This window comes from Dama dama, chromosome 11 (genome assembly GCF_033118175.1).
Source record: "Dama dama isolate Ldn47 chromosome 11, ASM3311817v1, whole genome shotgun sequence".
Taxonomy (NCBI): domain Eukaryota; kingdom Metazoa; phylum Chordata; class Mammalia; order Artiodactyla; family Cervidae; genus Dama; species Dama dama.
This window is the reverse complement of record NC_083691.1, coordinates 84,398,870-84,419,821: the sequence shown is the minus strand read 5'-3', so window position 1 is coordinate 84,419,821 and position 20,952 is coordinate 84,398,870. Positions and strand designations below refer to the sequence as shown.

Here is a 20,952-nt window from a genome sequence, read left to right as displayed (position 1 = left end):
AAATCCTCTGGCCACAGGACTTTGTAGCAGCCTGTGTAGATGAATCAGTAAATGGCGCTCAGGTGCCCATTGGCCACCACTCAAGCTTCTCAGGATAGCTCCTTTGGCCACTCTCTGGGGTCACTCCGTCTGAACACTTATTCTGCACGTTAGTATACAAGAGAGAGAAAGATTTTAAAACACAGTTTCTGGTCTCAGGAATTTTACAGAGCTTTATTTTCTCAGTGTCATGGTTAGGGAATATTAAAAATTATGTGTGAAAATGGATTCTCTTCTTTTCATAGAGTGTCTGTCCAATTTATTCTTTAAACTGTGCTTTTGTGAGTGAAGTGGGGACTGTTCATAATTTTGGTGGGACCGTGGCTCTATACCAGGGGCGTCCCAAGCCAGTGGGGACCTGTGGCTGCCCACCTCTTAGTGACAGGGATGGTAGATCTGCTGTAATACCTGTAAGCTTTGTAGCTTATAAGCAGAGCCAAAAATGTATCAAGGCATCTGTCCCGCTTACTGCTACATATCTTCTCAGAGAGTTGACTGGCATTCATCTTGTTAAAAATGGCATAGCCTTTGATGAGATCTGAATGAAAAATGTAACCAGGTCACTATTTCAGACCAGGGCATTGATAGAGGGGGCAGAAATGTACAGCCAGGACCAGCATATTGAAATACCAAAACTACTGTCCTAAAGGAGACAATTTATAAATCAACCAGGAGTACTTGGATCACAGTTGGAAACCAGGGCCCAGGAAACCTGAGAATTCTGTAACCTTCAGAGGAAAAACCCAGCTGTGAATTTCTCATGTGTTGAAACTCTCTGATTTTTTTTTTAAGATAAAAAAGTTCCTGTTGTGTTTTGCTACTTAATTGGTAAATATGTGATTAGTAAGTTGCTCAACTAATTAATGTGTCCATGTGATAATAGTAAATCACTTTACTATCTCACAAAACCAGTTTAACAAATTGATACTTATGGAAAGAAACCTGCATATCATAGTATTCTGTGTTGTCTTTTTTTTTTTTTTTTGCTTTTGCTTTCATATTTTCCTATTCCAATTCTGGCATCTAGACTGTACATTCTTCTTTAGTGTAGGGAGGAAAATACCAGTTTGGCCTCAATTTGTGATTTTGATTTCAAGTTAGATTATAAGCACTTTCACTAAATTGAGGTTCACAGAAACTCATAATGACAGAGTAGAAATTTTAATTCTGTTACAACAATCCCCACCCCCTCCCCACCCCCCACTGCCCTGGCCACATTGATGCAGGTATAACTGTATTATATAAACCTATGAAGTTTCTTCTGCTGAACGTACTGGGGATCTTTAGCAGTTGATGAGTAATACTGTGTGCTGTTATCCTCACATTCACCTTAATTGCTTCATACCTGTTTTATTTCTGAAATAGTCATTGTTGTTATCATTTAGTTGCCGAGTCATGTCCAACTCTCTGCAACCCTATGGACTGTAGCCCGCCAGGCTCCTCTGTCCATGGGATTCCAACAGGCAAGAATACTGGGGTGGGTTACCATTTTCTACTTCTCCAACCCAGGGATGGAACCCAGTTCTCCTGCTTGTTAATCCAAGCAGATTCTTTACCACTGAGTCACCTGGGAAGCCCTGAAATAGTCATTAGGAGCCTCTGTATGCATGATGCTGCTGCTGCTGCTGCTAAGTCGCTTCAGTCATGTCTGACTCTGTGCGACCCCACAGACGGCAGCCCACCAGGCTCCCCCATCCCTGGGATTCTCCAGGCAAGAACACTGGAGTGGGTTGCCATTGCCTTCTCCAGTGCATGAAAGTGAAAAGTGAAAGTGAAATCGCTCAGTTGTGTCCGACCCTCAGCCATGGACCGCAGCGTTCCAGGCTCCTCCGTCCATGGGATTTTCCAGGCAGGAGTACTGGAGTGGGGTACTATTGCCTTCTCTGCTATATGCGTCATACTTTCTTGCAATTAGCCTTTCAGATTGGGCTTCATTCTTTCTCCCAGCTAATATTCAAGCATATGAAGTCAAATTCAGTCCATGACTGTGATATGAGGATTTTCTTAACCTCCAGTTTGCTCCCTTCTCCTCTCTGGACTTCTTCTCTTGTCAGCTTCCCATCAGCGTGGTCGCTCTGTAAGGGCACCAGGCCTGGGCAGCAGTAGCACACCTGTGGGCAGATGTCAGCTCTGCCCCACTGACGAAGTCTGCTTCCCCATCCATGTCATCGAGCAAAGGGAAGAAGTGGGAAGGCCATCATTCTGCATGTCATAAAGCTCCCAATGGCTTCTCAGCAGGCTCCAAGGACCAGTGCTTCACTGTCTCCATTCTAGGCTTTCTCAGTGTGAACCCAGCTCCTTGTTAACCCAGGCAGTCTGTTCCCAGGGTCACGTGTACCTCCGCCAAGCCTACAGCACTAACCTTACCATAGCTGCAGATCTCCTCCCTGGGTGCATTTTCTTCCAAATCAATCAAATATAGATTTCTAAAAACCAGATACCTACCTTTAATCTGACTTCTTTTTTTAGTGATAAAACCTCTGAAGAAAAGTGTTCCTGCTTTCATCTTGTAAAGCCATCTTTTTTCTTACCACAAGAGAATTGAAAAGGGTAATCCTGCTAAACATAGTATTATTACAAATGTTTGGTGTTCCTTTCAGATAAATTATCAAGTCACTAAAGTGCAATGATAATGCTTCTCTCTAATGTGTGAAGGCCTCATATTATGTGTGCTAATTTAATAGAATGTGTAATACAGACATAATTAATAGGATTGATGATTAATTTTGAAAAGTGAACAGCTTTGTCTAATTACTTATAATACCCATCATTAAGGAATTCATCTTTGTACTGGAAAGAAGCTAGGTAGTAATTACCCAATCATTTTAATGGAACATCTTCAGATTCTTGAATTTTTTCTATTCCAGCTTCCTACACAAATACATACAAACTTAGATTTTATTCTCATAGGCTTTTTGACTGTCATGATGGCTTAAAGAAAGGAGAGAGATGACTTGGATGTAGCTCAGGTGGGGATAAAAGGCCTGGTAGGAATTTTAATGTGTGATGGCAGATTTGACACATGGTTCCTTAGAAACAGCAGATGCCTTCTCCATGTCAGACGTGCAAGGTAGCATCTGGGGTCTTATCACTGACTACATGCTACATGCCTTTTTGGAAACTTCCTAAAGAAAAAACTTATTTCAGTGCTTCAGTGATATCTTTATCCCATCGCTGCTAAAGGGCAGCAGGTGGTACCAGCAGCACTTCTGTGCCTGAGGGGACGCTTGTCCTGACGCATCACCATTGCTCTGATGTCTGTGTCGGTGATGCGTCTGCCAAGGGCCAAACTAGCGTCTTCTCTCAGCAGTCCAGCAGATCTGCACCATGTCCAGGAGCACAGTCATTCCCGAATGTTATATTCACAACTGTTATCTTTATATTAGGTAATATAAAACATTATAAAACTGTTAGTATCTATTACTATAGATATCTGTAACATTATAAAATATTATAAAGAAAGGGCACTACACTGATCATAAAGATGCTTCTTCATTTAATGTTTGGGGTCTTCAAGCCCATATCACTGCTGCATCATCCCTGATGACTTTGGAATGTAGATGTTCAGGTGTCCCCCCGACCCCCCACCAGGTGAGGAGCTGAATAAGCAGCCCTTGTGTTGGCCAAGGCATAAGTATGACTCAGTGCATAGAATGCAGTAAGTCCCCAGCATGTGAACCTTGGAGCTGCAAACTTCAAAGATGAAAACATGCGCTCACATGTCCAGTCACGTCAGTTAGTTTGCATGTCTGGCGTACGTTGTCACATTCATGGACCCTCTACGAGTGGCTGTGTTCTTATGTACCTTACTGCATAGGACTGAATAGAGTACAGTAGTACAGTGTCTTTATTTCAAGCCCGAGATGTCCAAAAACAAGCATAAAAGCAGCAGTGATGTAGCTGGCGTTGTATTGTACTTGCCAAGGTAGTGTCCTATAAGGTTAAAAATGTTTTCTCTGTTTCTTTGTGTCTGTTTTTTATGTATTATTTGTGTAAAAAGTATTATAAACCCATTACGGTATAGTACTATATGCATGCTTAGTTGCTCAGTCGAGTCTGGCTCTTATGCCGCTGCATGGACTGTAACCCACCAGACTCCTTTGTCCAAGGGATTTCCCAGGCAAGAATAATGAAGTGGGCTGCCATTTCCTTCTTCAGAGAATCTTCCTGACCCAGGGATCAAACCCGAGTCTCCTGTGTCTCCTGCATTGCATATGGATTCTTTACCTGCTGAGCCATCCAGGAAGGCTGTTTAGCCAATTGTGTTAGTTGGGTACCTGGGCTAACTTTGTTGGACTTCTGAACAAATTAGACTTACAGATGTGCTCTCGGAATGGAACTCGTCCGTATGTATGGGACTTGCTGAATTGTCTTGAAACTTAGCATTTGGCAAGCATTTTTATTTCTTTGTAGCTGTGTGTTATTTTATAAAATGTCTGAGGTCAGATATTTAGAGCCAGGTTTGTTGGCTGGAAATCCCTGAGTCACTGCATCTTTCTCATTTAAGTTTTTGTCAAAGGCTTAGTTGTTTTGGGAGGATAGTCATATTTCTTTTGTGTGTTTGTCTACACATACACATGTATTTCATAATTTGATGTGAACAAAATTATACTCCTGATTACATGTCTTCAAGTCATCAGTATCTTTTAAGTGTCTTCAAGTATCTCATATCTTTAAGGATCTGTGAAAATGAGTTCTAGTATAGATGGTACATGAAAAAGTGGTTTTCTTATGGGTTGTATCAAAATATCTGTCTGTTTAGAGATAAGCTACTTTTATGTTTTTATATGTCTTATATTAACATTTGAGTTGGAGCTTTCAAGTGGAGTCCAGCTGTTTTAGCACTCAATTGTACTGGTGTCTTTATATTTCCTCTCCACAGTGATCTTTAACTAGCAAATGATTAATAATATTTCTCCTTGGTTAGGAGACTTACCAAGACTTACAACTTGGTAATGACTACGCTTTATATCAATCTATCATACTACATTTGTTTTTGCCTAGATTTACGTTTATTTGTTTAGGTATTTTTTCTTAGAGATGAATATAAATACTGTCTCTTTGGAACATCTGTTGATTATTGTGTATTTAACTCAGCCCAAGAATCAAACAGGAAATAGTTAATACAGCATCCCTAAGATATACAATCCATAGGACTAAATGTTGTCCATTTTTAAGCCATCATGTTATAATACTAGCATCTTCATTGGAACACTTTTCACAGCTATTTCTCCAATATGTTTTCCTAAAATTAAAACTTCTGTGTGTTGGGAAGAGAATGTACTTTAGAGCCAAGTTGTTATGACCCGATCTCTGGCACATTCTACCTGTAGGTCCTGGTGATAAGACATAACTGTAGCTCAGTTTTCTCATCTGTAAGATGAGAATAATATTGTTCTGTACTTCACTAAAGTTCTATGAAAATTAAGTGACATACATATGTGCATGCATGCTTAGTCACTCCATCGTGTCTGTAGCTCATCAGGCTCCTCTGTCCATGGGATTTTCCAGGCAAGAATAATGGTGTGGGTAAGCCATTCCCTTCCCAGGGAATCTTCCACATCCAAGAATCGAACCTGGGTCTCCTGCACTGCAGGCAGATTCTTTACTGTCTGAGCCACCGTATTTATGAAAAGTCCATACATATGTGAAGTCTGTTTGTTGCTCAGTCATGTCCATCTCTTTGTGACCCCATGGACTGTAGCCTGCCAGGCTCCTCTGTCCATGGAATTCTTCAGGCAAGAATACTGGAGTGGTTAGCCATTCCCTTCCCTAGGGGATCTTCCCAACCCAGGGATCAAACTCAGATCTTCTGCATTGCAGGCAGATTCTTTACCACTTGAGTCACCAGGGAAGCCCAGTATGTGAAAGCTCCTTAAGATGGTAAATGAGTGAGTGAGTGAAGTCGCTCAGTCGTGTCCAACTCTTTGCGACCCCATGGACTGTAGACTACCAGGCTTCTCTGTCCATGGGATTCTCCAGACAAGAATACTGGAGCGTTGCCATTTCCTTCTCCAGGGGATCTTCCCAACCCAGGGATCGAACCCAGGTCTCCCGCATTGCAGGCAGACGCTTTACCCTCTGAGCCACCAGGGAAGCCCTAAAATGGTAAATAGGATATGAATATGTACTGGCTCAGAGTTACAGCTCTTGAACACATGGTGCACCTGACCTAGGTGACAGACACCACATGGACTCTTCATATCTCACTTTATGTACAGCACCCACCTTTCTGCAAGAGAAACTGGATATCACATCCCAGTGATGAATTTTTGAAGGATGCAACTATCTGAGAAAACACTTTGGTGATATACTTCATCCTGCACACTTCTAGCTTAAATAAATAGCCCATGATGCCCTCAGTCACCTTATCATGACCCCAGTGGAAGCCACGTGCTATCTGCAGGTTTGTTTTGCAGCTGGGTGGTAGCAGTGCCTGGCCCCCAGGCCTCAGAGCTTCACTTTCCTTCCATGCCTCTGGACATCACACAGAAGAGAGAAGGAGCTCCTTTGTCTTTCTGCTTGTGTTGAGAGGCTAGTCCCATTTGAGGAGTCCGTGGACTCATTGTATAGGGTCCGCTGTGATTCCTCGAAGCAGAGGATGTGGTGTTTACTATCAGGGGAGGCACCTGAATGCTTCCTGCATGTTCTTCAGAGCTCTAGCTCCCTTGGGGTCCCTGCTCTGCAACCCCATGGTCACAGACAGTGCCAAGTGATTTGAGCAAAAGGAAAGAAGGATGCTTTTCTGTGTATTGTTTGGAGGGTGTAAGACGGACAACATTCGGTTGTCATGCACTATACTAACTTTGGAACTGGTCTAAAGTTGTCCTGACAAAAATAAACAGGGTTTGATTTCAGTTTGTTTAGATCGCGCCCGCCACCCTAGGAAGCATCTCATCTTACTTATCCCATAGGCAGCTTTCCCCTCTCACTTCTGTATCCTTTCCAGGCCCCTGGCTGTGTAAACAGAAATTCAAGTTGTTCTGGTTAACTTGGGGGAAACTTCTGAGTGGCCTGTCTTTATTTGAGCTTCGGCTCTGTGTTCTTACTTTAAAGATGTCTGTTACACAGAAGGGAGACTGGCACCGGTGCTTACGGAGTATTAGCAGGTGCCTTTTGCCTCTGATTTCTGCCCAGGGGGGCCAGCCCTGATTGTGCACCCTCTAATGAGCAGGGAGGACCCCTTTAGCAGGATTACATTTCAGTGACAAAATGCAATCAGACCTGAAGTCAGTCTGCAGACTGACCAAGCTCGGGCTCTAATGGGATGAAGCACCTCCTGTAAGTACAGAAACTCCTCTGGTGCAGAAACTGGCCACCCTGGGAAGCCCGCTGACTTCTACTTCAGAGTTTTCTTAAATTAGAGAAGAGTCAATCTTTATACTCTTTAAAGTTCGAAATAGAATGTTTCCTTGAACTTCTATCCAGGAAGTGTTTAATCAACCCTTAACATGCTTATACAAGGATGAATAAGTTCTATCGCTGAGAAAGTCCCTCCTCTTTGCATGCAGCAGGAATCGGAGATCACTGCATTTATCAGTTTGGTAGGATTTCTCTTGGTGGAACTCAGGAAAGTTTATAATTTCTCTCTTAACTTGGAACCCTATGTCAGCACCTATTCTTTCCAATATGTTGAAGAAACCCGAAAGGCTCTTTTGGCCTTTATAAAGAGACCTGGACTCCCATCCCAAGAAATAGAATAAAAGCAGAAATGGGCCTTTCAGGGAAAGTCTTAAAACCAGGAGCAGATCTGTCTTTTCAGCAGTGAAGACATTATAAAGATTGGGAGCTTTGAGCGCAAGCCACCATTCTCCTTGCCATAACCCTTCTCTGCCTACCCCCCCACCCGCCGCCAAAAAAAAAAAAAAAAAAACAGTATATGGAGGTGAGAGTCAGCCTGCATGGCTGTGACCACTTGTCTCAGCTTTTTCTTCCTATGTAAGTGAATTAAGAGCAAGTCTTTTGTTAGAAGCTAAAAGTTGTAAGCTACAATACTCAGTTTTTGAGATTAACCAATCAGTTTTATTTTTGCATTTTTAGCCAAAAACTTTATCATTTGCTGATGGAATAACTGTGTTAGATCTCCTCACTGAAATTGTCTAGGCTACTTGCACCTACTTTTAGTAAGACTTCATTGAGTTCTGCTTTTGTGTTCTTTGTCAGTCTTTGGAGGTCCAGCAGACCAGCATGTTCAAAACCAGTCTTCATCTTCTGTGCCTACAAATCTCTCCATTTCTTAGTGACCTGCTCATTTGCTCAGATTCCTTTTTCGTTATGATTTCTGTTTATCTCCACTTTATGTAAAAGAAAAAAAAAGTAAAGCTAGTTTCTCCAACAGGAGGCACCCGCATTCCATTGATTTTCCCTCTTTGAGTGTGCCCAGCTTGGGATATAAAAATGCAGAGTATATCACAGGGCAGGGATCACAGTGTCCTGTCAGTTAAAGTAAAATATAAGGTACTTATAAAGTAGGTTCTCAATGCTTTGTGAAAGTTAGCCAACAGTTTAAAAACCACCTCCTCTGTACTTTCCTAATTCAGCCATGTCAATGGAAATACTTGCTGACTTTTCCACTCTCACTTCAAAGTCTTACACTACCCATAGTGTAACTGGTACCTTTCTCCACCTGCCTAAATGATTGCACTAAAGTTTCCTTTAAATTCCCTGAACCTTAATCTTAAGAAACCAATTTGAAGTATATTATTATTATTAGCAGGGCCTGGAGTTCGCAGTTTTTTTTTAAGTCATTTGGCACGTCTGTTTGGACCTGAAATCACACAAAGCTGCTAAGATCCTTTGGATCCAGGAATCTCCCAGAGGGTAGAAACACCCCTCTCCGCACCTCCCCAACCCCGCGCGCCGCTGTGTCCCCGTCCCCGGCATTTAGAGGTGTGGGGAGAGCGAGCACCCACTGCGCAACTGGGCTGGGTTGTTCTGCAATGGGACTCGCTCCAGGAATGAGAGCTGCATTTAGCTTCTTGGCCACTAGGATCCCAGGGTAAATTACTTCTCAGGTCTCTAAATAGTACACTGGAGATTCGAAAGAACTGATGCCATTTCTAAAGCCGCCCAACTTCCTCCCAGGAAGTTACTCCCACGCTGAGACTCTGACTTCATGACCTACCACAACCAGATTTAGGACCTGAACCATCTATGTAGGAAAGTTATCTCCTGGCAGAAATGGAAATGTCCAACTGTCATACAGTTTCTAGCAGATTTTAGTTTTTATAACCTTTGCCAGAGGAAAGGAAGTAGGGAGTCTGAAAATCCTTTCTTTTCATCATGGTCAGATTCAGAGCAGCACCTGAACCGCTGCACCCGTGACGCCTGAAAGACTAAATTGGACTTGTAGAGAGGAGGAAAATGACATGGTTTTAGTATCTAGGTTTCTCCCCAGTTGTTAATTAGCTTTATGGTGTAATTAGTAAAATAGCTCAAGAGGAGAAGCAAAATCCAACTTTTAATGGCCTGGTAAGCCTTTTTTCTTATCTTAAAAAGAAGTGAAATAGCAAGGTTCAGGCAGTGGAAGAGGTCAGTTCAAAAGGAGTTAACATTTCAAAATCTCATCACTTCTTCCTCCTCTCTTTTCATATAACCAGAATCAAGAAAAAAGGGAAAAAAGAAAATCCACACCGAATTTTCCAAACTCCATCACTGAAAGAGATCACATATTTTTATTGTAGTCAGACAGAATGCAAGATAATGTTGCTTCTGTTTGAATCCAAAAATATAAGATGTTTGTCTGATCGCTCCATGAGTTAAACACCTAGCCTGTGACTCACAATGCTGATACTGATGCAGAATAACCCTTCATCCTCTAGCAGGGAGGGACCTTTCTTTCTGATAGAGGCTAAAAGTCATTTCAAACCAATCTGATGGATAAGATCGAGGCCAGACCTGAGGAAACCAAATACCAAAGCTGACCTCAACCAAGGAGTGGCCATAAAATAGTAACCGTCTTCCTCGCTTGTTTCAAAATTTGACTCTGGATGTCCTTGCAGGAGAAAACTTCCAGAGCCATATGGAGCAAGGGCAGTACTGCTGGAGTGTGTTTGTAGCCCTTAACAATGACTGTTTTAGAAGGGGATCATTTGGGTATATAGCTCCTAATGTGTTTGCTTAAAAAATAAGCCTTATGATATTAGTGTCCTACCTCACGTTTTCCTTGGAACATTTTTCTCTGATCCTCTTCCTTGAGAGAGAGAGGAGTGTTAAATAGAAATTATCCTGAGAAGAACCAGAGTCCTTAGTAGCCACTGTATCTCCAGTCCTGTCAGGACCATGCCGATGTCTGATAGTCGGTTGAAGGGTAATCTACCTTTGAAGCCAAAGACATATGTGCATGCTCAGTCAACTCTTTGCGACCCCATGGACTGTAGCCCACCAGGCTCCTCTGTCCATGGGATTTTCCAGACAAGAATACTGGAATAGGTTGCCATTTCCAGTATTTCCTCCTCCAGGGGAATTTCCCAATCTAGATATCGAACCTGTGTCTCCTGCATTGCAGGTGAATTCTTTACCCGCTGAGCCATCAAGGAAGTGTTATAAAGACCTTCAGCCTCATCACATGTTGGGGCAAGAAGCAAGTGCCCATTCTCCAGAGTCATGAGCAGTAGCCACTTTTGTTTGTGTGGCCCAGATCCCTGCCCAGGAGCATGCCCCACCCCACCCCCGAGGGTTATCCCACTGGGGACACGGCAGGCAGACGGTGTGCAGCTATGGAGATGCGTGTGGTTCCCCTTCTGGCCCTGCCACTTCCTAGCCATGCGTTCTGCACAAGTTACTTATTTTTTCTGTGCCTAGGTTTTCTGCAGAATTCCAGTATATCCTGTTCCATTGGGTTGTGGAAAGCATGTGAAATTGACTCATAAAAAATGCTCCATTAGGGAATTCCCTGGTGGTCCAGCGGTTAGGACTCTGTACTCTCACTGCTGAGGGCCTGGGTTCAGTTCCTGGGGAATCAGGGAACTAGGATGCCCACAGGCCTTGCAGCACAGCCAAATGAACAAAAAACAAAAAGCTTGGTTAGCACCGTGCCCAGGACAGAGTAGGTAGTCAATAAGTGGAGGTTATGATTATTATTAGGTATGGAAGAATAAACCTAATGTCACTGTCAGCGTAAGCAACTATTTGGAGTGATGAATACAACAGAATGAAATGGCACAACCCACTCGATAACCAAATATAAACCATTCAGATGCTTTTAGTTGGATAGGTCCCATGTCTCTATTTCTATATCCCTCTTCAATCTTAAAACTTAAAGTGCTTTTATATGGACTTTAAATTAGGCTATGTTGTTTTCCCCAAAAAAGTACAATGACTTTATTGATTATTTATAACCTCAAATCGGGTAAATTAGCCACCATATCTCCCTGTAAATCAAGTCGTTTCTAAAATTTTTTGACAGAGCTTTTCTCACATTGACCCAAAGGTGCCATGGGAGGACGTGATCCATCCAAGAAAAGAAGTGAGCATGTGAGAAATAGGGGCATTTGCAGCAACGTGGAGGGACCTAGAGATTATCATACTAAGTGAAGTCAGACAGAGAAAGACAAATGCCACATGCTATTACTTTTATGTAGTATCTAAACTCTGACACAGATGGACCTGTCTATGAAACAGAAGCACACTCACAGACGTAAAGGTCAGACTTGTGGTTCCCAAGGGGGTAGGGGCTGGGAGGGAGTTGGACTAGAATTTGCAGTTGGTAGATGCAGACTATTACATTTAGAATGGATAAACAACAAGCTCCTACTGTATAACACAGGGAATTAAATCCAATCTCCTGGGATAAACCATAATGGAAAAAACTATTTTTAAAAATGAATGTATGTATATGTAAAACTTAGTCACTTTGCTCTACGGCCGAGATTGACACAACATTGTAAATCAGCTATACTTCAATTAAAAAAAAAATAGCACTGGGACCCATCAGTCAACTGACATTCACAACATACTTTCAGGCCTCTGTTTAGATCATTGGCTTTTCAGATGAAATTTGCTCTAAAGAAAAGATGTTTCTATAAAGCCTCATTAACCAAAATCCTAATTAACTAAAATCTAATCTAGTCTAATCCGGGCCACACAGCAGCCACCCTGGAAAAAATTAGTCAAGGCTTTTTCAAAAACAGGAGTCCTCATTTATTTCACATGAAAATTCCAATTTGTTTTAAAGCATGTTTGAAAAATCAAACTGTACTATTATGAAATACGTTGATTTTGTAACTCAAACTGATCAGATTTGAGGATATCACAGAAAACCACCCCCTGCAAGCATCAGGGGCAGCTTTTTTCTTTTGAAAAAAGAAAACGGGGCTGGCCCTGGACTGAAGTCTGCATCCTCAAGCCGGCCAGCCCTGATGTAAACTGTCCACTGCTAACCATGGCTCACCCCGGGTCAGCACATTGGATTCAGCTTGACCTCCACCTTAAAAAGCTGGAGAGCCCAAAAGCCATCCACTGTTCCAGAGAGGCCCAGGCATAGTCAAGACCCCCCCCAGGAAGAGGGCTCTGTGTGTTCCTGGGAGGGTAAGAGAGGGAGCTGTTAGGCAGAGCTCCCAGGTGGCTCAGCGGTAAAGAAACTGCGTGCCAATGCAGGAGACCCAGGAGACGTGGGTTCAACCCCTGGGCTGGGAAGATCCCCTGGAGGAGGAAATGACAACCCACTCCAACCCTCTTGCCTGGAAAATCTCATGATCAGAGGAGCCTGGTGGCTATAGTCCATGGAGTCACAGAGTCAGACACGGCTGAGCATGCATGTAGACAGGGCAGAGAAAGTGGTTTGCTTTGCAGTCAGATGGAGGCAGAAGTAGATTCAGGCTCCACAGCCTGCTGCTTGGTTACATTAGATTCCTTCCTCTTGCTGAACCTGAGGGACTCTGGAGCACAGCACCTGGGTTCCACAGATGCCCAGCAGTTCTTTTCTTCAGTGCTTGGCCCTCAATCCTTCTTTCAAAACCCTCTCTCTCGTCTCTGCCATTTGTACCCTCGGACTTGCAGTCTGTAAGGAGATCAGCTGTGAGAGGGCTGGGCATATGGATCTCAGATCTTGCTGTGTGGCCCAGCTGAGTCCTGCACAGAAGCCCAAACACAGGTTTTAGACTTCTGGGCAAACCTTGAGACATCTTGTTCCTGCAGTCAAGTCCCTCTACAAGATCTTTTTTGGATCCGTGTGTGCGTGCTCAGTCGCTCCGTTGTGTCCTCCTCTTCGTGGCTCTATGGACTCACCCTCCAGCTTCTCTGTCCATGGGACTTTCGAGGCAAAAATACTGGTGTGGGTTGCATTTCCTTCTCTAGGGGATCTTCCCAACCCAGGGATTGAACCGGGGTCTCCTGCGTTGGCAGGTGGATTCTTCACCACTGCATCACCTGGCAAGCCCCAGCGAGAGATGGGAAAGCTCCCGCTTTCCACCAGCAGTTGACTGGCATCTGCCTCCCAGCTCTGCCACCCCTCGCCTACACCCGTTGTTTGAACCTAATAAGAGAGCTTCCTGATCTCAAGTCAAAGTTAATTCTGTTGAAAATGAACTGAAGTTGAAGGTCAGATGTTTCCAAGACAATGTGCTGAGAACTTGAATGGAATTGAGAGAGATTGGTAGAAGCAACTGGGTATTGGGTCCATGGTAGTCAGCTACCTCCCTGGAGGGGAAGAGCTTCATTATGACCCCTGAAACTCTTGGGGCTTCACCAGCCTGACTCTGCCTTAGCACCTGTGCATGAAGCCTGCTGTAGCTTCAGTGTGTCGGGTCCCAGTTAATGGCTTTCACTGTTTCGTTGTCATCATATTGCTGCTGTGAACTCTTCATCTTCCTTGAATTTAGAAAAAGACTTATTTTTGTAACAAAATCAAATGAGAAAGTTTAGTTTCATCTAATATGTAGTCAAAGTTCTTCATTCAACCTACTGCCTTCCAAGACAGCCAGAGTAGTTTCTCTCCTTCTTTTATCATTTTATGAATACTCTTTGGGACAGTGATATCATACAGTAAGTTACTGATTGAGTAGTTACAGAGACACCAAGTTATGCTGCAGCTCAGCATTTGATCTCTAGCATGTCTTCCATGGTTTCATTTCTTTTCTTGCAGTCCACTGAAATTCCTCAGAGTGGGTCAGCAGCCTTCAGAAAGCGTGACCATATTCTTTAGAACCAGGCTTAGACTAAGCTGTTTCCTTCAGAGTGTGTGTGTGTGTGTGTGTGTGTGTGTGTGTGTGTGTGTGTGTTGGGGTGGGAGGGTCAGTATTGGAGGGGGCAGGTGGGTAATGCATGGACATGTCTGTTTGAGATAATTTAATATTTTTGCCTTTATAAAGAGTAACTCATATTCATTGCAGAAAAAAAAACAGAAAAATTCACCCTTGGTTCTAACAGGTACTTACTGTTAACATTTTCATTTCTTTCTAGACAATTCTAAATTTTTCTCTTTATATGATTGATCTTATACTACAAATGATGCATTTTAATAGCTGCACAGTATTCTTTCATATATGATTGTACCATGAGTCATTTCAGTAGTCTCAAGTTGTTGGACACAGGTTTTTTTCCCCCCTAATTTCTTGCTATTATAAATAATATTGTGATGGACATCTATGTGACAACCTGTTTGAGGTCTTTTCTGATTATTTCTTTGGGACAGCTGACTGAAAATAGAATTATTTGGTCAAGGAAGTTTGTTTGCAAAGATACATGAGGGATACTGCCAGCTTTGCCTGTTATCCCACATCTTCACCACTGGGGACTAAAACGGGTCCCCTTTTACTTCAGGTCAGTTCAGTCACTTAGTCATGTCCAACTCTTTGCGACCCCATGGACTGCAGCATGCCAGGCTTCCCTGTCCATCACCGGCTCCAGGAGCTTGTTTAAACTCATGTCCATTGAGTCGGTGATGCCATCCAACCATCTCATTCTCTGTTGTCACCTTCTTCTCCTGCCTTCAGTCTTTCCCAGCATCAGGGTCTTTTCCAATGAGTCATCCCTTCACATCAGGTGGCCAAAATATTAGAGCTTCAGCTTCAGCATTAGTCCTTCCAATTCAGGACTGATATCCTTTAGGATTGACTGATTTCATCTCCTTGCAGTCCAAAGGACTCTCAAGAGTCTTCTCCAACACCACAGTTCAAAAGCATCAATTCTTTGGTGCTCAGCTTTCTTCATGGTCCAACTGTCACATCCATACATGACCACTGGAAAAACCAGAGCTTTGACTAGACGGACATTTGTCAGTACCCTTTTTACTTGTTGAGCCCCAAATCATTTCTGCCCTAGAGGCAGCTTCGTGGTTGCGTTCATACAGAAAAGCAAAGAGTTTGAAGGTCAACCGCTGCACTGCGCTGATTGACCCACTGGAATATCTGGTTTGATAAGGCTTGACCAGGTCCTTGACAGGCTCACCAGCTATTTATTTCTTAAAGCGGAAAAGTGACTCATACATTGGAATTACTTCTGTATCACCTCCCATTCAGGAAACAGAGTCGTCCTTCATGCCTCTGTGCCCCCACCATCTATATCCTGACTGCTGTTTCTCAGAAATCACTCTAAACCTCACCTTGCCTCTCCATCTCCATCACCACATCACCATCTCCATCACCACATTACTCCAGGCCCATAGCACATCCCTGTCAACAGCATTCCCATCTTCCTAATCCCATTTAGGCTTCCATACTGTCATATTCCTGGAGAAGGCAATGGCAACCCACTCCAGTACTCTTGCCTGGAAAATCCCATGGATGGAGGAGCCTGGCAGGTTGCAGTCCATGGGGTCGAGAAGAGTCAGACATGACTGAGTGACTTCACTTTCACTTTTCACTTTTACGCATTGGAGAAGGAAATGGCAACCCACTCCAGTGTTCTTGCCTGGAGAATCCCAGGGACGGGGGAGCCTGGTGGGCTGCCATCTATGGGGTCGCACAGAGTCGGACACGACTGAAGCGACTTAGCAGCAGCAGCAGCAACTATCATATTCCAGAGTTCTCTTCTTGAAGACAAAACTGATTAAGGCCCATTCCCAGCACTACAGGAAGGATCTAAATCTGTCATTGTTCTTCATGGCCCTTTACGATCTGACCCCAGCTTCATCTCCAGCCATCCTGCCTGCAGCCCTGACACCTCCCACTGCCCTTCTAGTGGGGCAGGCTGTTGGACACACCACTGTCTGCTTTCAGTAGCCTTCCTTTCCAGCTTCTTCATCTTCTCCTACTCATCTCTCAAAATAAAACTAGAACGTCAAATCCTGGGCAAAGCCTCTCCCAATTTCCCCAGCAGAGTTAGTTGCTCCGCCCTCCAAGTTGTGTTGTCCAGCTCCGCGTTGAATTCACGAAACAGTGGCTGCTGCGTGGCACCTGGTGAGGAGTCCCAGTCAACACAGCCTTTCTCCCCTACTTTTGCTCAGTCCTCTGGGTCAGGTCCTCCAGGTCCTGCCTTTTTTCCCATTGATGATAAATGTTTGTAGAATAAACGATTGAATGTCTTTATGATGTTTACCACATAATAACTATTTTAATATCTTAATATTATAGATAATTTTAACCTGACTTGTATTAGCATTGATTAGTTAAATGTCTTAAGATGTAATGGGTGTTTTTGCCTCAATCTTAAAATACAGACCAGTGCTTGGCCTTGAGATGAACTTCTTTCATTAAAATGACTCCTCATCCTTTCTGTGGCTCTTTCTCATTGTCTTCTGCCTCTTCTCTAAGAAGAGAACTGGCAAAATAACTCTAGGAGGAAAAACACAAAGTAGATAAAGTGATAGACGAGATGAAGTGAGCATTATAACCTTCTCCTCCAAGGTCCTTGCACCGTAATGCATTACTCAAATTTTATGCAGTGATATTAGTCCATCATGTGAGCTGTTGAAAGGTGTATGGAAAATGTAATCAGTAATATTGCTTTATGAAGAAATGCTTCCTTTCATAAAGAATCCTCTGCATAATAGACTCTAGATTTGATGGCAAATTTAATGTCCTCAATGAAGTGTTGGCTCGAGGTCAGTGTATTACTTGAATTAAGTTCATTAAGTGATTCTGCTCAGCCATTCACTATGTAGATTTTGGGTATCTTAATAAAATCACCTCTTCTAAGGATTTCAGATTAGCAAAAACTTCTGAGATGAGTTTGATATGAAAGCCTCCAAATGAATTTTTAAGCTTACTGGTCCATGCACCAGAGCCCTTTCTATAGAGTATTCCCAGATACAGTGAAATACATTTTTAAAGAGATATTGGAAAAGAATTTCTGCTTACAACTAGAACTTTTTTTTTTTCACACAACAGCGGGATACAAATTCTATTCAAGTTCCCAGACTGTAAACTAGGAGATACTGGAACATATTCAGGGATTAAAACAAAGGTGCAAAAATTTCATGGTCTAAAGGTATTGAAATCATACAGAGTCTCTTCTCTTATTGCTGTGGAATTTTTACAAATAGAACTTAACTGTCTCCCTTACTGAACCTCAGGCAACAGTAATGACAGAAATAGTGAAAAAGCATTGGGAAGCAGAGAGATGATGCATTTAAATACTTGACAGACTCATTTCCATGATTACTTATCACACTCTATTATGGACCGAGACTTCCGTCTTTGGCAACACAAAATATTAGAGTCATGAGACATTATTGGTGCCCTCCATCAGGGGCATATGCTTGAGTGATTGGTAAGAAGAGAGTATGGATTCCAAAGACATATTTCTGCCTGTGACCCTTCTCTGGAAAACCTCCATGGGAAGCCTCATACTGGCTCTTCACAGAGTGGTTCCAGCCGCCCGGGAACACTTGACTGCAAAGGGTGTGGGCCTGGTACCCTGCACAGAAATGTCCCTCCTTGCTCCTCAAGCATTGTGAGTTCTGTCCTTTGTATCTGGGCAGCGAACACCGCTCTGGCCAGACCTTCCTACGTGCCTTCCAGGGAGAAACTGAGCTCCCCACCCCACTTCTTCCCTAAGGAACTTTCCTTCCAGATGCCTTTATAATTTTTCATTAACTAGTGACCAGTGGTGAGTGGGCTTCCCAGGTGGCGCTAGTGGTAAAGAACCTGCCTGCCAATGCAGGAGATATAAGAGAGGCAAGTTTGATCCCTGGGTCAGGAAGATCCCTTGGAGGAGGATATGGCAACCCACTCCAATATTCTTGCCTGGAAAATCCCATGGACTGAGGAGCCTGGAGGACTACAGTCCATAGGGTCACAAAGAGTCGGACATGACTGAAGCAGTTAGCATGCCTGCAGTGGCAAGTGGAGGTGCTGGTAGAAGCTGAGCATAGGATTTCCCCAGGTTAGTGTAAGTCGTCCCATTATCAGCCTGGCCAGTGACAAGGAGGGGCTGCCCCACCCCCACCCTGTGTCTCTCCATTGATTGACCCCACCTCTGCTTTGCTGGTCATTGGGCCTCACTCTGAGTTCTGGAGGGAATGTGACCACTAGTAATAAGTTCAGATAAACCAGGAGAAGGGGATGAATCAAAGAAAGAAACTTTCAAGGTAAAGGTTGGGGGAGGGAGGGTATAAGGACAGCCTGGAAGGACAGAGGAAAAAGAGCAGAATGTGTTACACTGTAAATTCCTGCATCAACCTGGTGGCTCAGATGGTAAAGAACCTGCCTGTAGTGCAGGAGACCTGGGTTCAGTCCCTGGGTCGGGAAGATGCTCTGGAGAAGGGAAAGGCAACCCACTCCAGTGTTCTTGCCTGGAGAGTCCCCATGAACAGAGGCGTCACAAACAGTTGGGTTGGGAAGATGCTCTGGAGAAGGGAAAGGCAACCCACTCCAGTGTTCTTGCCTGGAGAGTCCCCATGAACAGAGGCGTCGCAAACAGTTGGGTTGGGAAGATGCTCTGGAGAAGGGAATGGCAACCCGCTCCAGTATTCTTGCCTGGAGAATCCCCATGAACAGAGGCATTGCAAACAGTTGGACACAACTGAGCCAATTTTGTGTAAATTATTATATACAAAAACGGGCTCATAAAAAATGTGTTGTTTTCACAAACCATACTTTGCTGGAAATAATAGGTTGAAATGAGGTTGTTTTTGAAGTAGGTATGTCCTGGTTGATGAGAAGGAAATGCATTCAGCATTCCTGTAAAATGAAGGAAATGGTTATCTCAGTCCAAGTTCCCTGTGGGCATGCACATGAAACCTGCCGGCTCCCTGGGAGAGGCCATCGTCACTCCCTGCCCCCCCCCCCGCATCATCTCATTACAGAGAGTAACTAGAGATGGGAGTTGTTCCTACAAGGATACTCAGCTGGACTTTTTAATCTCTTTACACATGGAACAAAACCTCTGAACACGTCTCCCTACCTATTTGTGTTTTAGTTTTTTCACGTGGCATGTTCAATAGCCATACAATGATTGAGTTTATATATTTTGCGATGACCGTCCAGTGACCCTTGGCCAGCGAGTACGTTTCCTGGCTGGTTGCTATAATTACCACCCTGTGTCAGCCTTGATGGCCCTTGAGCAGGTTCAGGCCACAGGATGAGTGTTCCGATGAGTCTGCTGAGCCAGCGGACTGGGGAAGCGGAACTTTCACCCAATGCTGGGCATCCCAGAGCATGCCATGATTGCGCAGTGCTGTCCCCGTTTACGCCTCAACTATGTTGAAAAATTGTGCTTGTCACATGGAGTGACTCCACCGTTTGTCCTCTTCTTCCCTAGAGGACACAATCCCAAAGAAGGTGGTGTGCCACTTCAGCGGGAAGGCCTACGCTGACGAGGAGCGCTGGGACATCGACAGCTGCACGCACTGCTACTGCCTGCAGGGCCAGACCCTCTGCTCCACCGTCAGCTGCCCGCCGCTGCCCTGCGTCGAGCCCATCAACGTGGAAGGCAGCTGCTGCCCCATGTGCCCAGGTATCTTAGGCTGCCACCCTGCCACTTTTCATCCTGTGATGTTGATTTTAAGAGCAAATTAGAGCAGACTCAGAGCCTCCTGGACCCAGCCCTATGGAACTAATTCCTTTGGCCCAGAGAGAGACATGGAGGGTAGCTTGAGAGACTGTGACCTCCAGATGAGCACCTGATTTTGGTTCCATGCCGAAATTGCTCTGGTCCTTCTGATTGGCGTTCTCTGTCAGTGGCGGGTCTGATGGGTATACCCTCATGGGTATTAATGACATCTGCCGTATCTGAGCAGCACAGTTTGTGGGCAGTGGTGGCTGAGCCTAATGACAAAGGTCCATGATCAAACACAGTAGGGGATACACTTGGCATCTCTTCTAAGGTAACTATCTACCAAAACCAACATGGAAGACTGCCTTTAAAGAATACGATCCTGACCCAGTCTGTTAGTGCGTCAGTTCTGGTTGTCCCAGGCTGTCCTCCCTGAACTTTCCCTCTCTTCCCACCGAGGACAGGAGCCTCAGGGCACACCCCCAGCTGGCTGTTGCAGATAGACCACTTGTCTGCATCTATTTCCACATCCCACCGTTCACATCAGCCCAGTAATCCGCCTCCCATTTTAAACCTAAGCACCCCCCTCAGCTGCCCAGATCCTCCCCCAGGCCTTCTGGGTTCCCTGTCCGTGTCTCCTGCCAAAACAGCTCCTTTGTTTTCTGCCCCTCATCCCAGCAACGCAGGGCCTGAGCCCTTGTCAAGACAGCCTCTGGGCAGTGTTCCAGATCGAAAGCCCTGGATACGCAGACCTCGCAGGCAGTCCAGACCACACAGACCGAAGAGAGGGCTCACTCTAGGAGCCCAGGGAGCTCCTTAGCGAGGCGAGAGCCCCTGCATCTTCACCCCGCTTCTGTGTTTCCTTGTAGCACTGCATTAGAGACTCTGGCTCCATGCAGCACAGTGGGCTAGAGGTCACAGCAGCTGAGAAGGGCATCCACGCCATGCACTTGTAAAATGGGACAATCAGTTAAATCTCAAGGGTTTCATTGAGCACAGCACAGGTTTGCCTTTTGTTTAGGTGCCATATAAGCAAGA

The 20,952-nt window shown here is 44.3% G+C and overlaps 1 protein-coding gene across 2 annotated transcripts in view; it reads left to right on the top strand.

Moving 5' to 3' along the window:
- The window catches only part of CRIM1 (cysteine rich transmembrane BMP regulator 1), a 202,968-nt gene that overhangs the window by 169,455 nt on the left and 12,561 nt on the right, over positions 1-20,952 (top strand). For both annotated transcript variants that reach the window (XM_061155608.1, XM_061155607.1), the window contains one exon: positions 19,681-19,875. In XM_061155608.1, the coding sequence (XP_061011591.1) occupies positions 19,681-19,875 (195 nt within the window). The remainder of the gene's footprint in view (positions 1-19,680; positions 19,876-20,952) is intronic.